This window comes from Puma concolor, chromosome B4 (assembly GCF_028749965.1).
Source record: "Puma concolor isolate L17-30 chromosome B4, mPumCon1.1.hap2, whole genome shotgun sequence".
Lineage (NCBI taxonomy): Eukaryota > Metazoa > Chordata > Mammalia > Carnivora > Felidae > Puma > Puma concolor.
In genome coordinates, this window is record NC_141673.1 from 136,423,622 (window position 1) to 136,437,733 (window position 14,112).

Genomic DNA, 14,112 nt, shown 5'->3' on the forward strand with positions numbered 1-14,112 from the left:
ATTCTAACTGGAACGGACATTGAAAACTAAGTTAGCTTTAACTCTACACGTTTCGACAGAAGCTTTGTTTTGCGAAGCAGCAGTGGAAGAGGCTCACACCCCTGTCAGTGCCCTTGTCCCTCGCTCTGAGAGCCACCCAGCCCCGTCCCCACGTGGATGCCCTGCCCGCGAGTACGGCGTTGTAAAATTGCCACCACCGGCTGGAAGTCCAATGCGGGGTCCTTCATTAAGCTCCGTCGTTGGATGCGCTCAGGTGGGAGAGCGGAGGGGCCACTCTACGAAGCATTGCCACCCATGGAAGGCTGAAGAAGCAAATCCCTCCTGGCCCACAAGTAACAATTTTAGAGACAAGCCAGAGGGGAGAGCTGTGCTTGCTTTAAAAATTGATTTGAGGGGCGCCTGGGTGGCTCAGTCGGTTAAGCGTCTGACTTCAGCTCAGGTCACGATCTCACGGTCTGTGAATTCGGGCCCCGCGTCGGGCTCTGGGCTGATGGCTCAGAGCCTGGAGCCTGCTTCCGATTCTGTGTCTCCCTCTCTCTCTGACCCTCCCCCGTTCATGCTCTGTCTCTCTCTGTCTCAAAAATAAATAAACTTAAGAAAAAAAAAATTTTTTTAATTGATTTGAGAGGCCCCTGGGTGGCTCAGTCAGTTAAGCGTCCGACTTCGGCTCAGGTCACGATCTCCCGGCTCGTGGGTTCGAGCCCTGCGTGGGGCTCTGTGCTAACAGCTCAGAGCCTGGACCCTGCTTCGGATTCTGCGTCTCCCTCTCTCCCTGCCCCATCCCTGCTCAAGTTCTCTCTCTCTCCCTGTCAAAAATAAATAAACATTAAAAAAAATTTTTTTTAAATGAATAAACGTTTAAAAAAATTTTTTAAGTCGATTTGAAGTCCTCACTACGTTTTCTCTGTTATATAATGCAGTGCTTGGTGGATGGCGGGTATACAGTCTGGAGAAATTGGTTCTGAGGGTCAGAAATGTTCTTGCTGGAAAAGTCTGCGTGCCCGGCAGTCCCGAAAAGCTGCACGCTTCTGGAAACATCAGGAGTTACTGAAATTTCAAACAACCTGAATCAAGCTCATACTTCCAACAGGGAGAGGGACGCGCTCGCTCCCCCTGAATGGTGAAATGTGCTCCTTTCTAATAAGAAAGAAAGGAGAGTAGAGCTCACACAGGCTTTCGACGCGGGGCCCGCTAATCGCTAGACGGCTGTCATCTCGCTCCAGGAAAGGTGGCCACACCGGACCGGGAAGGGGAGGGGAGACACTGTCCTCCCCTGGTCCCCACAAGCTCCTGCCTCTCTCTCGCTGGTTGGGAAAGGATACTGGGGAGGTTGACGACGAGGAGAGACGGCAATCTGTACAAGGAAGCAGCGGCCAGAACTGTCGCGCAAGGAAGCAGTCTTCCCTTGGATGATCCCACCTGCCACCCGTACCTCCCAGGGAAATCACTTGTGGAAAGGGTTTTTAGGACGGAGCTAAATGAGGATTTTTCAAATGCGCTATTGAAAACAAACAAACAGATAAACAACCCCACAAAATAGCATGTGGCTGTGCAGGAAACATTAAAGTGGTTTTCTTTTAATTTTTTTAAAAAAAATGCTCACTTATTTTTGAGAGAGAGAGAGAGAGAGAGAGACAGAGTGCAAGCTAGGTTAGGGTGAGGGTGAGGGTTAGGAGCAGAGAGAGAGAGGGAGACCCAGAATCTGAGGCAGGCTCCAGGCTCCGAGCTGTCAGCACAGAGCCCCACGTGGGGCTCGAACTCGTGAACCGTGAGATCGTGACCGGAGCCGAAGTTGGACACTTAACCGACTGGGCCATCCAGGTGCCCCCATTAAAGTATTTTTTACTGTAAAATGTATAGCTTCTAATATTTAATAATAACATTTGTTTTCTGGCTAGCCCTTAATGACGGTTTCACATGTAGTCCACAGCCTAGCTGTGTTAAGGATGCTCCACGGGACTGGGATCCCACCGGGAGCCAGGACGTGGAAGTGGGGTTGACCGTCTCTTACCTCTCATCACGTGTGGAGGAGGAGTTGCCTCGAGGACCTGAGCCCCCAGCACAGGCATCGGGATCACTGGCGTTGGGGAAGGGTTGACCCAAGATGGGACTGAACTCGGAGCGACTTTGCTGCCGTAATACAGGGCCCCTGCGTAGAACAACCCGGATGCATTAGTTTCTCGGGCTTACTTTTCCATAGAGATTCCTTACAACTTCAAGAATCTGTTTTATGTAGATCCCAGAGATTCTCAGCTAAGCTTTTCTCCCATTAATTTGATCCCAGAATTTTCTCGTTTCCAGCTCCTCCTGTCTTTATGCCGTGCGGGCCTGCTATAGGGTTCTCTGCAGAACCTGGGGCTGTGGGAACTGCCCCATAGTCTGGAGAAGGGCCCCGCGTCTGCAGCATAGGTCAGGGGATTGACGTCTGGGCCAGCCCCTGGTGAAGTTCAGGGTGACAGTCGGCCTCGGCCTGGATCTGTCTCCTCACCAAACAGCAGTCTAAACAATTCGGTTTCTCCACCAACTAGTTTCCCCTACTGGTTACCAAAAATTCATTTTGCTCTCTGATATATAGGCAGTCCTCCTGTCTTTGAGAGACAAATGGCAGTCCACCTAAGCATTTTATCTAGGTGATACAGAATCACTTACAAATGCCCATGTGTCTAGGGCGAGCTTCCCCCTAGATAAATTTAGCTGTGGGGCCCCAGGCTCTTGTAACGGGGTTGTCAGAAATAAAAGTTCCAGGACGGCTGGGTGGCTCAGTCAGTTAAGCATCTGACTCCCGATTTCGGCTCAGGTCACGATCTCACAGTTCGTGAGTTCGAGCCCCACGTCGAGCCCTGCGCGGATAGCACGGAGGCCACTTGGGATTCTCTCTCTCTGCCCCTCCCCAACTCTTGCTCTCTCTCTCTTTCAAATTAAATACATAAACTTAAAAAAAAAAAAAAGAGTTCCTTGAACTCTGGACCACTGTGATAAAGCTGGTGTGTCAATTGCTGTGAAAAGTTCATTCCATTCCTGTCTACTTACCTATGTCCATAAGACTTATCAGGACTTAGGCCTATACAAATGCTTTTTAAAGATTTCATTTTTAAGTAATCTCTACACTCAACATGGGGCTCAAACTCACAACCCCAAAAACCAAGAATCACATGCTCCACCGACTCAGCCAGCCAGGCGCTCCCAACAAATTTTTTTAAAGTAGAACTGACCCTGAATCTGATCTCTTTCAATCTATTAATAGTGTTTATCCATAGATACTTGAAAAAACAGCCACATTTTTTTTCCTCATGAAGAGATGATTTCTAATACAATTTGACTAATGGATATCAAACTTCACAATATAGGCATATCGTTTTGACCAGTTTTCTACTTGTAGTAGTTGTCATAAAGCTCAATCTAGAAGAAAACTGTGAACACTCAGAATCTTATAGTTTCACAAGCAATTGAAAAAAATTTAAATCTGTAAACACTTTTTCTTGCAGCAGAGCAGAAGGATCAGTAAAAACTTTCTGGCATAACAATATGTTACACTGAGATGTAATTCTACCAGGAAAGTAGAATGGAAATACAAGTTCAACTAGAAAAAAAGAACAATATGGACTTCCCAATAATTAAAATAGAATTTGTTCATGTATTATTTATTTGTGTGTGTGTGTGTGTGTGTGTGTGTGTGTGTGTATGTGAGAGAGAAAGAGAGAGAGAGAGAGAGAGAGAGAGAAGCCCAAGCAGGCTCCTTGCTGTCAGCACGGAGACCGACGCGGGGCTCGAACTCCTGAACCATGAGATCATGACCTGAACCGAAATCACGAGTCGGACGCTTAACCGACTGAGCCACCCAGGCGCCCCGTTCATGTATGTTTTTAATGGATGATGGAGAGCACCAAGCTAGTTATTGCAATTCACTGGAAATACCTACAACTGTGATGCAACAGTTTTATTTGAAAAGTCCGATATTTACAGTGTGCTCCAAATTAAACTCACTGCAACCATTTAAGCACGGTGGAAAAGAGCGCCGTGTTCATTTAAACCGTGCGTGCAGGGGCACGGGGGTCTTCAGCATTCCTTTGGGAACTAAGGGAGCAAAAATATTCGAGGGCCAAAGTGATAAGCTATCCCCAAGGAAACGGACGGAAGAGTTCGGACACACGGCGACACAGGCCTGGGAGCCAGAGGTGGGCCGCGGGGGGAGATGGGCAGAGGCCGGAGAACCCCGACTCGGGGTGAGGAAGCCGGCCCGTCCCGTTTGTCCACCCCCACCGAGGGCAACACCGACCTGAGCAGCAGGAATGATCTTGCGGGGGGGAGTCCGCCAGCATACGCTCATCCCCTGCCTCGTTCTCAATCACCATGGCGGTGAGCGGGGTCACCATGTGATGTTCCAGAGACATCTGCAGGATTGTTTTTGTGATTTTCCTTTTGGCAGCAGCTGTGGGAGCCAGGCTTCTGTATTTAGGAAATAGACCCATTTGAGAACATGAGGGCTGAGTTAAGATTCCACCCCCGGCCCCCCTCTGCCCGCCCTGACCCTCCCCCACTTCTGGGCTCGACCAGGACCCTTGGACCACACGGCAAAATAGGACTAACTGGCTCCATGAAGCTAGGATCGTATTTAGCCATGCCGTCCTAAGGACTTGCTTTTTTCTTAGTAGACTTTATTTTTCAGAGCAGTTTGGGGTTCACAACAAAATCAAGGCGAAAGTACAGAGACTTCCCATACTCTCCCTGTGCCCGCAGACCACAGCGTCCCCCACTATCAACATCCCCCACCAGAGCGGCGTATTTGTTACAACTGATGAACCGACATGGACACATCGTCATCGCCCAAAGTCCACGGTTTACATTACGGTGCATTCTTGGTGGTGGACATTCTATTGGCTTGGACGCACGTATAACGACATGTATTCACCAATGCAGTATCATACAGAACACTTTCACTGCCCTAAGAATCTCCTGTGTTCTGTCTGGGCATCCTTCCTGCCCCCCCAATCCCTGGCAAACTGCTGATCTGTTTTACAGGGATCGTTTTTTTATTGTTATTTGTTTTTTAAATCAATATTTCACTTCAGCATTTGCTGTGTATCTGTAGTTTTGCTGTGAATGCACCCAGGATGCTTCTGGGAAGGGGCAGGGATATTTGTTGCTCACTTCAAACCCCATGTCTGTTTTGTAATCCTATGGACATCGCAGATTTTCTCTGCGAATACAGTCATACAACTGTATTTCATTTCTTCCCAACCTAATTCAGGTGACTCTGTTCCAGCTTCCTGGGAATCTGATCTAATATGTGGAATTCGTCTCAGGAATCATAATTCTCCTATTCAGCACCTGCATGTCATTCTGATGCATGTGGTCAAAGAACTAAACATTACTGAAAAGTGTCGTTTTTACAGGCACCTGGGTGGCTCAGTCGGGAAAGCGTCTGACTTCGGCTCAGGTCATGATCTCATGGTTCGTGAGTTTGAGCCCCATGTCAGGCTCTGTGCTGACAGCTCAGAGCCTGGAGCCTGCTTCGGATTCTGTGCATCCCTCCCTCTCTGCTCCTCCCCTGCTCGGACTCTGTGTCTCTCCCCACCTCTCTCTCTCTCAAAAATAAATAAGCATTAAAAAAATTAAAAATTTAAAAAAATTTTTAAAACTCTTAAAAAATTTAAATTTAAAAATTTAAAATTCTTTAAAAAAATTTTTTTAAATTCTTTAAAAAAAGAAGTGTAGTTTTTATATTGCAGAGTTTAAGTGCAGGTCAGCTAAGAAGCCAGAGATGAAATACATAAGCATTACATCACCCATCCTTATGTGATACGATAATCATAAATTTCTCTGTTTCTTTTTATAATTTTTTTAAGCTTCATTTACTTCTGTAATCTCTATACCCAACGTGGGGCTCGAACTCACAACCCCGAGATCAAGAGTCGCATGCTCTTCCGACTGAGCCAGCCAGGAGCCCCGTAAATTTCTCTTTGGGCAATAAACGGTTTTCAAAAGTGAATGCAAATGAGCTACCGATACTCCCAACAACAAGGATGGATCTCACAGATATCATGTTGGACGAAAGAAGCCAGAAATGGACGAATACAGATTGTGCCATAATATGAAATTTCGTCACAGGAAACTAATTGATGGTGACAGTGATATCCACTGCAGGTGGGGTGGGTGTTCGGTGGGAAGGAGAACGGGGACCCTTCACTGAGGATAGAAGTGTTCTCTGATGATCCGGGTGGTGATTGTGTGGGTGATACACACAAGAATTTATCAAACTGTAGTCTTAAAATTCATGCACCTCACACACTTTATGTATGTTATACCTCAATACAAAAGACTAAAAGAGTGAACTCAGCTTTACCTAAAGTGCTCGGAAAGCAGTGAAAATTGACAATGCAAATCCTGAATTAACTTGCTGCCTTTCTGGGTCCCACATCCTTTTTGTATGACACTCCAAACATTCAAGGCAAACGTCTCACTTCTGCAAACCCCTGTTACGTACACACTTTTCTTCTTACCGCTCAGCCAGAAGTTGGTTGATTGTCAGATAGGCCCACAATTTCTTGGTGAAATCGGGATCTGCGTGTTTGTCTTTTGATAGAAATTTCTCCAGGTCGTCCATTTCGGCCAGAGTTTCCAAGACTAATTCCGTGTTAGCCTGGATGATGGAAGATTCAGTTGAAAAACATCCGGGGGACAGGGCTATAGTTAATCAGCCCGCATTTTTCATACCTACTGTGCATGAATCAGGGCACGCCGTAACTTCAAGGGGAATGCAGAATAATTCGGAAGAATGCAAAAGCGGGAAGTACGTATATACATCCAAGGTTTGGGATTGGCTTTGGGATGAAAAGGTAAGGACTTGCAGAACGGTTTGGGGACAATGGCATAGATATTCACACGCCTTCCCTTGCAGTTATTATCACTGCTTTTATTCCAGATTCTTGGAATGCAAAATACCAGCCTGTTAATATACAAGATGGGCTGTATCGAGGGCACCGATTAGTATTTTTAGAAGTAAGCAGATAAACAGAGGTACCGCGGTTGCCGTTATGATGCTTTGTAACTGCTCGGCTTTTTCAGGGTCAAATTTTCCTGCCACCACAATCTCTGAGCCTCCGAAATAGTTGTGGAAACTGTTCTGAGTGACATCCGATACTGACGTGTGGGGGTAGTTGAACTGGACGTTCCGGAGCAATGGGGTGGAGACCTGGTTGTAGAATTTCTACAATTCATGCAGAACAAAGAAATCGTTATTTTCATACCACTTCATAGGCCTAAAGCACTTTTCTCTGCGATTCCCCAAAATACTTAGTTGGTGTCTCTTAATTTACTCTCACAGGATTTCTGTGGAAAGCCACAGGACAAGGAAAACTCACAATTATCAGATGAATTGATATGGAGAAAGTAAAAAATTGTTCAGACCATTACCCTTGACTTACAGCCCAGCATTTTTTCCCCCTTTTATAACCAGGATAAAAAGCTCATAAATACTTATAATAAGAAAAGTCAGCTGGGTTGATATTCCCAAATTGCCCCTTATGCCTTTCCTGTCCCCAACTTTCAATTAAAAAAAATTTTTTTTTTAACATCTATTTATTTTTGAGAGACAGAGTGCAAGCAGGGAAGGGGCAGAGAGAGAGGGAGACACAGAATCGGACATGGGCTCCAGGCTCTGAGCTGACAGCCCAGAGCCTGATGTGGGGCTCGAACTCGTGAACCATAAGATCAGAACCTGAGCCAAAGTCAGACGCTTAACAGACTGAGCCACCCAGTCACCCCTCCTGTCCCCAACTTTAAATATGGTGCCTGCCGTTGCCACATGGTACCTGGTACTGACAGAGGGTGGGGTAAAGACATCTTTTTTCTTGTCCATTTAGGCGAGATAAACAAGTAACTCATCTCCTTTACATTTAAGGAAACCCCCAGGCTGTAGTTTGATCTGTGTTGCATCACAAAAAGTTGACACCCAGATGCCAACGTACTTTAAAGGGGAAACAACGGCCATGAAGACAAGGACAGTTGTTTAACAGGACTGGAGAGCCCAGAAGCATTGATAATGCCTCGGGAGAACTGCTCAGGAAGTCGGGAAGCGTGTGTCTGGCCCCTTCCTGCCTCCCGCCTCACTATCCGTGTAGATATACGTGCAGCGTGGGCCGCGTGAGGAAGCAATCGAACACTTCCTGATTCTTGCGGCTGAACGAAGCTGAAGTAATGACAGTTTGGGCTTAAATTTGGCTGTTTTCTTTTAGACATCAGATCCTGCTAGTTGAATGACTTTGGGTGAAGGAGGACAAAAGAAAGAGAAAAAAATGTTACTTTGAGTTGGGCAGAAGTGTCCTGATTTCCATAGATCCTTTGAGCAATCCCACGGTTTTCATTGGACAGTCTCTTCAAAAAATCATAGTCAACATCAAATCCTATCCCCAAACTGAACAAGGAGATATTGTCTCGTATGTTCTGCTTCACGTTTTTCTGGATTTTTGACAATTTCAGTTCACCTAAAGTTGATGATGACAGAAAGGAAAGAATGAGGGGGCCACGTTATAATGATTTTGAAAGAAAATCATGGAGACAGAAAATTTTTGTCAAATTAAATATTTTTTTAAAGTTTATCCTTTTTTGAGAGACAGAAAGAGAGCGTGAGTGGGGAAAGAGGGAGACACTAAATTCAAAGTAGGCTCCAGGCTCTGAGCTCTCTGCACAGAGCCCAACCCGGGGCTCGAACTTACAAACTGTGAGATCATGACCTGAGCTGAAGTCAGATGCTTAACCGACTGAGCCACTCGGGAGACCCAAGTTTTTGTCAAATTAAAAATGCACTTAACCTTTTGACCCAGCGACTCAGTTCTAGGAATTTTTCTTACGGCTGCACTCACACAAATGGAAATGAAGTGTGGGCAACCATAGAATAGCAACGTATTGAAAACAAAAACAAAGGTACACGAGTAAAGGAGATCCGTCAGATGATGATACAGTCAGATGATGATACTCTCAAACTGTGAGATACTAAGCAGTTTATTAGAAAGAGCGAGGCAACTTTTTATGTGTTTATATTGAATGATCTCAAAGACACATTTTTAAAGGGGAAAAAACAACGTAAACATTGGCATATGTAGGATGTATTTGCAGATACGCATGCATGTATGTGTGTATATATGTTGACATATACGTGTGTATATGTGTATATGTAGTCTACAGATATGCACGAAATATCTCTGGAAAGATATGCAAGAAACTGGTAACCAAAGGCTTTCTCCAGGGACAGGAACTGGATGGTTACGGTACAGAAATGAGGAACAGACTTAATTTTTTACTGTTTCCTTTTCTTCCAGATGATTTTATTCTCAAATTGAATTTCTTCCCTTCTTTTTTTTTGAAGGTTTTAGTTTTTTTAAGTAATCTCTGCACCCAACGTGGGGCTTGAACTCACTACCCTGAGATCAAGAGTTGCATGCTCCACGGACCGAGCCGGCCAGGCGCCCCTCAGATTGAATTTTAAAAGTAACTTGGGGCGCCTGGGTGGCGCAGTCGGTTAAGCGTCCGACTTCAGCCAGGTCACGATCTCGCGGTCCGTGAGTTCGAGCCCCGCGTCAGGCTCTGGGCTGATGGCTCAGAGCCTGGAGCCTGTTTCCGATTCTGTGTCTCCCTCTCTCTCTGCCCCTCCCCCGTTCATGCTCTGTCTCTCTCTGTCCCAAAAATAAATAAACGTTGGAAAAAAAAAAATTAAAAAAAAAAAAAGTAATTTGATCTGAGAAGGAGGAAATACTGAACCTACAACAAATGCTACGTAATGACTCCTGTTCTTGTCTCAGTATTGGTAAAATGGTGGCTTTCCGTCTTTCTAGGACTCTGGCTGCCATTGTCCTGACTGGCCACTCAACTTCCTTCCATGGAGCTGCGTCAGGCACAAGCCTTGTCTACACGGCAGGCTGCAACACAATCTAGCATGCACCCTTAGTTGTATTTGTCAGCACAGGGACACAACTAAAGCAGATCAAGATAACAACAGCGCATGATGGAAGCCAGGAGATGATGGGCCATTTTGTGGAAAAGATGTCGATGTGCAGGATATATCAGAAAGAAGCAACTTCTCCAGTTGCCGCGAGTAACTGGCGGACTGTGGAGAACAAGAACATACGTTACTGCGGACTCCAGAGGTGCACTGCAGACTCGGGGGACAGAGACTCATCACACACAGCTTAAGTATGCGACAGCATGCTATGCCAATTCACATTCAAGTGTCCCCCACGTTGTGCAGGTGAAGCCTGAGCTTTTAAGAGCATCACCAGAAATATCTGGGACTGGGTTTCAGCAGGGTGAACGCTTCAGGGTCAAAAGAAACCTCCTTTTAGAAAGCATGGCGTTAGAATGGTTTAGAAACTCGGGCGAGTGCCGTGAGATTTCCCATTTTAAGCCAATCACGTTCCCGAGAAACAAGAGCGAAATATCTGTCACTAGGAAATTGACGAGCTACTTGCCTACTGTTGGGTCGCCATCAGAAACCAAAATGATCAGAGAGACGGATTCAGGGTCCAGCAATCCCAAATTATTGGCTTCATTCAAAATAAAGATGGCCCGCAGCAAGGCTTCATTGATATTTGTTCCTGTTAGAGTAACATTATGTGCAGTTACGTTAGGTACTCTTTCTTTGCACGAAAACAATCACATCCCGGGTTCAGGTTCATCTGTCTTGCGACTACTCCTACGTAATTTAGTCAGCACCCAAATCCTTCACTTACTTTCCAAGGGACACAAAGTTTCCCCGGGCTGGTCAAGATTCCCCAGTGGAGTAAAATATTCACTTTGTAGCAAACTATTCCCGTAAAGATGAATTAGTCCTTTCAAAGCACCCCTCCGTCACTTTGTTATGCACCAAATTGAAGGTACCTAAATCTCCCTTGCTGACATGCTGGGACACTGGTCTGTGGACAGTTGCCTTTGATGCTATGACCGTAACAAGGCTGCTGAGAAGGACTGGAATGGTTACAAAGTTGTGTGGATGGGTATGCCCTGTACCTTCACACGGACTTAGTATTCATACTGTAATAATACGTGTAACATTTAAGGCAGGCCGTGGTGGGCGGGGCAAAGACCGCTGTGATAGGAAAGGATGCGTCCCAAGTGAATGAAGTTTTGAACCCTATGAAAGTTTCTCAGTGGGCTCTAGGTTAAAGTCACTCGCCTCCACTAGGTTGGATTTTTTCAATGTACTTCTTGGCATCTGCAGTCTGTGATTTAGTAGCTGAGACCAAATCGTGTCTCCAGGTCCGAACATTGTGGTTGAAGTCAACTACGGAGAACTTATCTTCAGCTCTCAGGTCATCCAATATGGTCTTCATGGCTTCCACTGTCTGTTTCAGAAAAGAACGGAGAAGGGTCTCGTCACAGAAGCTTGAGGCCCAAGAAGAAAGGAGGAAGACCAAGAATTCATCCTAGTCATATTTCAAGTACCAACTCAAGCTGTAATCCTTCCAGAAAACCTCTTGACCGACTCGTCTCTCACTTATCCCCAACATGTATTGTCTGCATTTATGATGCTTAAACTTTTACCGGTTTCTTTTGTTAGGCACAACCATTTTGACTAGGCTCCCTTTTTAGTTAAGAATCACAAAGTTCAGGTGCCCTCTTAGGAGTGCCTGGAAATCAAATGTATTTTCCAAGCCCAGCCACCCACCCTCTCTCTTCAATTACCATTTCCAAATTTTCTCTCCCTATCCTCTTGCAAACCCACTCCATTCAGATTTTCACCTTTACCACTCCATTAATAGTGCCCCCATCAAGGGGCGCCTGGGTGGCTCCGTCAGTTGAGCGTCTGACTCTCGGTTTCCGCCCAGGTCCTGATCTCAAGGTTCATGAGTTTGAGCCCTGCGTCGCGCTCTGAACTGAAAGCACGGAGCCTACTTACAGTTCTCTCTCTCCCTCTCTCTCTGCCCCTCCCCCGCTTGCCCTCTCTATTTCTCTCAAAATAAATAAATAAACAACAACAAAAAAATTGCCCTCATCAAGATCACAGTGACTTTCAGGTTGCCAAATCCAATGGACTATTTGTCCTTTTCACGAGATTCAATCTACGAGCATCATTTGAACCAAATGATCACACCATCTTCCTTCCTCTGACTTCCTCATTATCTTCCAAAACCTCAGACTCTCTTGGTTTTCTCTTCCTCTCATTGGTTGCCTTTCCTTAATCTTCTTTGCCGGTTCCTCCTCTTCTCCCCAAATTCTAGCTATGGGAATATTCTAGGGTTCGCTCTCGGGTTTCTTCTCCATCTACACTTACTTCTCAGCCAGTCCCATTGCTGCAAATACCTTGCACATACTAGTAAGTCCTGATTGTACATCTCGATCTTTCATGTTTTTCAAAATAAATTTTTTTAATGTTTATTCTATTTTTGAGAGAGAGAGGGGGGTGGGGAACAGAGAGAAAGGGAGACACAGAATCCAAAGCAGGCTCCAGGCTCTGAGCTGTCAGCACAGAGACCAATGCGGGGCTTGAACTCACAAACTGTGAGATCATGACCTAAGCTGAAGTCAGATGCTTAACCAACTGAGCCACCCAGGCGCCCCAGTCAATTTCTCATGTTTGAAACCCAGACCTGCATAGCCAATAGCATCATGGACACGTCTGCTCGGATGCTTAACAGGCGTCTCAAACTTCACACGTCCAAAACTGAACCCCCAGCGTCCCCCCACGAAGTCTCACTCTGCCTGTCTTCTCCCACTCACCAATGGCGACCTGCATCCTTCCTTCCGACTGCTCAGGCTAAGAGCTCGGAGCATCTTGGAGTCCTCTTTTCTTCTCACACCTCCCAGCTTTAGAAAATTCTGTGTATTCCACCTTCCAGATAGATTCCAGATTCCAGTGGCCTCTTACCACATCCACTAGTCCACGCCGCCATCATCTCTTGCCTGGGTTATAGCAATAGCTGCTTTTCTAGCCTCCCTGTTTCCACCCCCACCTCCACACCAGTCTGTTGTCAACATAGTGGCCGGGGATATGCTGTAAACATGTCAGATGGGGCCTTTCCTTCATCTTAACCCCCAGTAGCTCTCCATTTCTCTCAAAGAGAGAGCCAAGGTTCTCAGGGTGACCTGATGGGCTTCAAGTGACCTGCCCTGCCCCTCCCTTCTTGAAGCTCGTCTCCCTTGCCCTCTCCCTGCTCCTCTCTGCCGGGCTGCTCTCTGTTCTTTGGACACTTGGCACACTTCTGACTCAGAGCTGTTGCCCTGGCTGGCCCCGCCACCTACAGCCGTCTGCCCCCAGAGAGCTGCGTGCCTCTCCCCACACCTTTGAAGGGTTTCTGCAAGCTCTTCTCAATGCAGGCAGCTGTTTCGGTGACAAACCTATTTAAAATTTTAATCCCCTGCAAGTGGCAGTCTTGATTCCTAATACGCTTTTCTTTAATTTTTTTTTAATGTTTATTTTTGAGAAAGAGAGAGAGAGAAGAGAGAGAGAGAGTGTGAGCAGGCAAACCCCCGACACGGGGTTTGAATTCACAAACCGTGAGATCTTGACCTGAGCCAAAGTCGGAGGCTCAAAGGACTGAGCCACCCAGGCGCCCCTACACTCCTCTTTAAAATAACAAAAAGTGGGGGCGCCTGGGTGGCGCAGTCGGTTAAGCGTCCGACTTCAGCCACGTCACGATCTCGCGGTCCGTGAGTTCGAGCCCCGCGTCAGGCTCTGGGCTGATGGCTCGGAGCCTGGAGCCTGTTTCCGATTCTGTGTCTCCCTCTCTCTCTGCCCCTCCCCCGTTCATGCTCTGTCTCTCTCTGTCCCAAAAATAAATAAACGTTGAAAAAAAAAAAAAATTTAAAATAACAAAAAGTGGGGGGCGCCTGGGTGGCGCAGTCGGTTAAGCGTCCGACTTCAGCCAGGTCACGATCTCGCTGTCCGTGAGTTCGAGCCCCGCATCGGGCTCTGGGCTGATGGCTCAGAGCCTGGAGCCTGTTTCTGATTCTGTGTCTCCCTCTCTCTCTGCCCCTCCCCCATTCATGCTCTGTCTCTCTCTGTCCCCAAAAAATAAATAAACGTTAAAAAAAAAAAATAAAATAAAATAACAAAAAGTGATGGGGCGCCTGGGTGGCTCAGTCGGTTAAGCGTCCGACTTCAGCCAGGTCACGATCTCG

The 14,112-nt window shown here is 46.4% G+C and overlaps 1 protein-coding gene across 1 annotated transcript in view; it reads right to left on the reverse strand.

The window, feature by feature from the left end:
* Positions 1-14,112, reverse strand: part of ITIH2 (inter-alpha-trypsin inhibitor heavy chain 2) — a 37,960-nt gene that overhangs the window by 7,931 nt on the left and 15,917 nt on the right. Inside the window, exons 10-16 of the mRNA XM_025930418.2 lie at positions 11,168-11,336; positions 10,464-10,589; positions 8,302-8,483; positions 7,022-7,207; positions 6,501-6,640; positions 4,277-4,446; positions 2,012-2,149 (exon numbers count right to left, since the gene is read on the reverse strand). Of these exons, the coding sequence (XP_025786203.2) occupies positions 2,012-2,149; positions 4,277-4,446; positions 6,501-6,640; positions 7,022-7,207; positions 8,302-8,483; positions 10,464-10,589; positions 11,168-11,336 (1,111 nt within the window). The remainder of the gene's footprint in view (positions 1-2,011; positions 2,150-4,276; positions 4,447-6,500; positions 6,641-7,021; positions 7,208-8,301; positions 8,484-10,463; positions 10,590-11,167; positions 11,337-14,112) is intronic.